We start from the raw sequence: 524 nt of genomic DNA on the forward strand, positions 1-524 counted from the left end.
CACTCACACACATTGATAATTGTAATGTTTTATATTACATTTCATTTAAATGAAATGTGAACTTTTTGATTCTCATGGATTTATTGTCCTTTTCTTTCTTAAACGGAGACGTTTTTCTCATCATTTGAACTTTTACAGTTTTACACAACAAAACAACAAACGTTTGTTGTTTTGTTGTGTTTATATTTACTTCAGAATCATTTCATTAAATATCAGAACGATGACCTCATTTATGACCTTACTGGTGTCACATGACTGTTTCTGAGCAGGTGGACAAGCCACGCCCACATGCGGGGGTTTCTTGAGAGCAGGTCCTGGGGGCGTGGCTTAGCTTTTTCCTTTAATGCTGATGTCACCAGGGGGCGTGGCTACACGCCTCACACACTCTGACTTCTTTGTGTTTCAGCCTCGCTGCGTCAACATGAGTCCGAAAAATGTCGTGTTCAAGAAGATCTGTAAGGACAAGTCTGTGAGTAAACAAACAAACAAACAAACAAACACACAACAGGCAAACAAGCAAACAG

The 524-nt window shown here is 39.3% G+C and overlaps 1 protein-coding gene across 1 annotated transcript in view; it reads left to right on the forward strand.

Moving 5' to 3' along the window:
* Window positions 1-421: 421 nt before the first annotated feature.
* The window catches only part of saga (S-antigen; retina and pineal gland (arrestin) a), a gene marked incomplete at both ends in the record, with an annotated part of 17,807 nt that continues 17,704 nt past the window's right edge, over window positions 422-524 (forward strand). Inside the window, one exon of the mRNA XM_083907655.1 lies at window positions 422-469. Within this exon, the coding sequence (XP_083763781.1) occupies window positions 422-469 (48 nt within the window). The remainder of the gene's footprint in view (window positions 470-524) is intronic.

This window comes from Microchirus variegatus (genome assembly GCF_963457635.1).
Source record: "Microchirus variegatus genome assembly, chromosome: 21".
Taxonomy (NCBI): Eukaryota; Metazoa; Chordata; class Actinopteri; order Pleuronectiformes; family Soleidae; genus Microchirus; species Microchirus variegatus.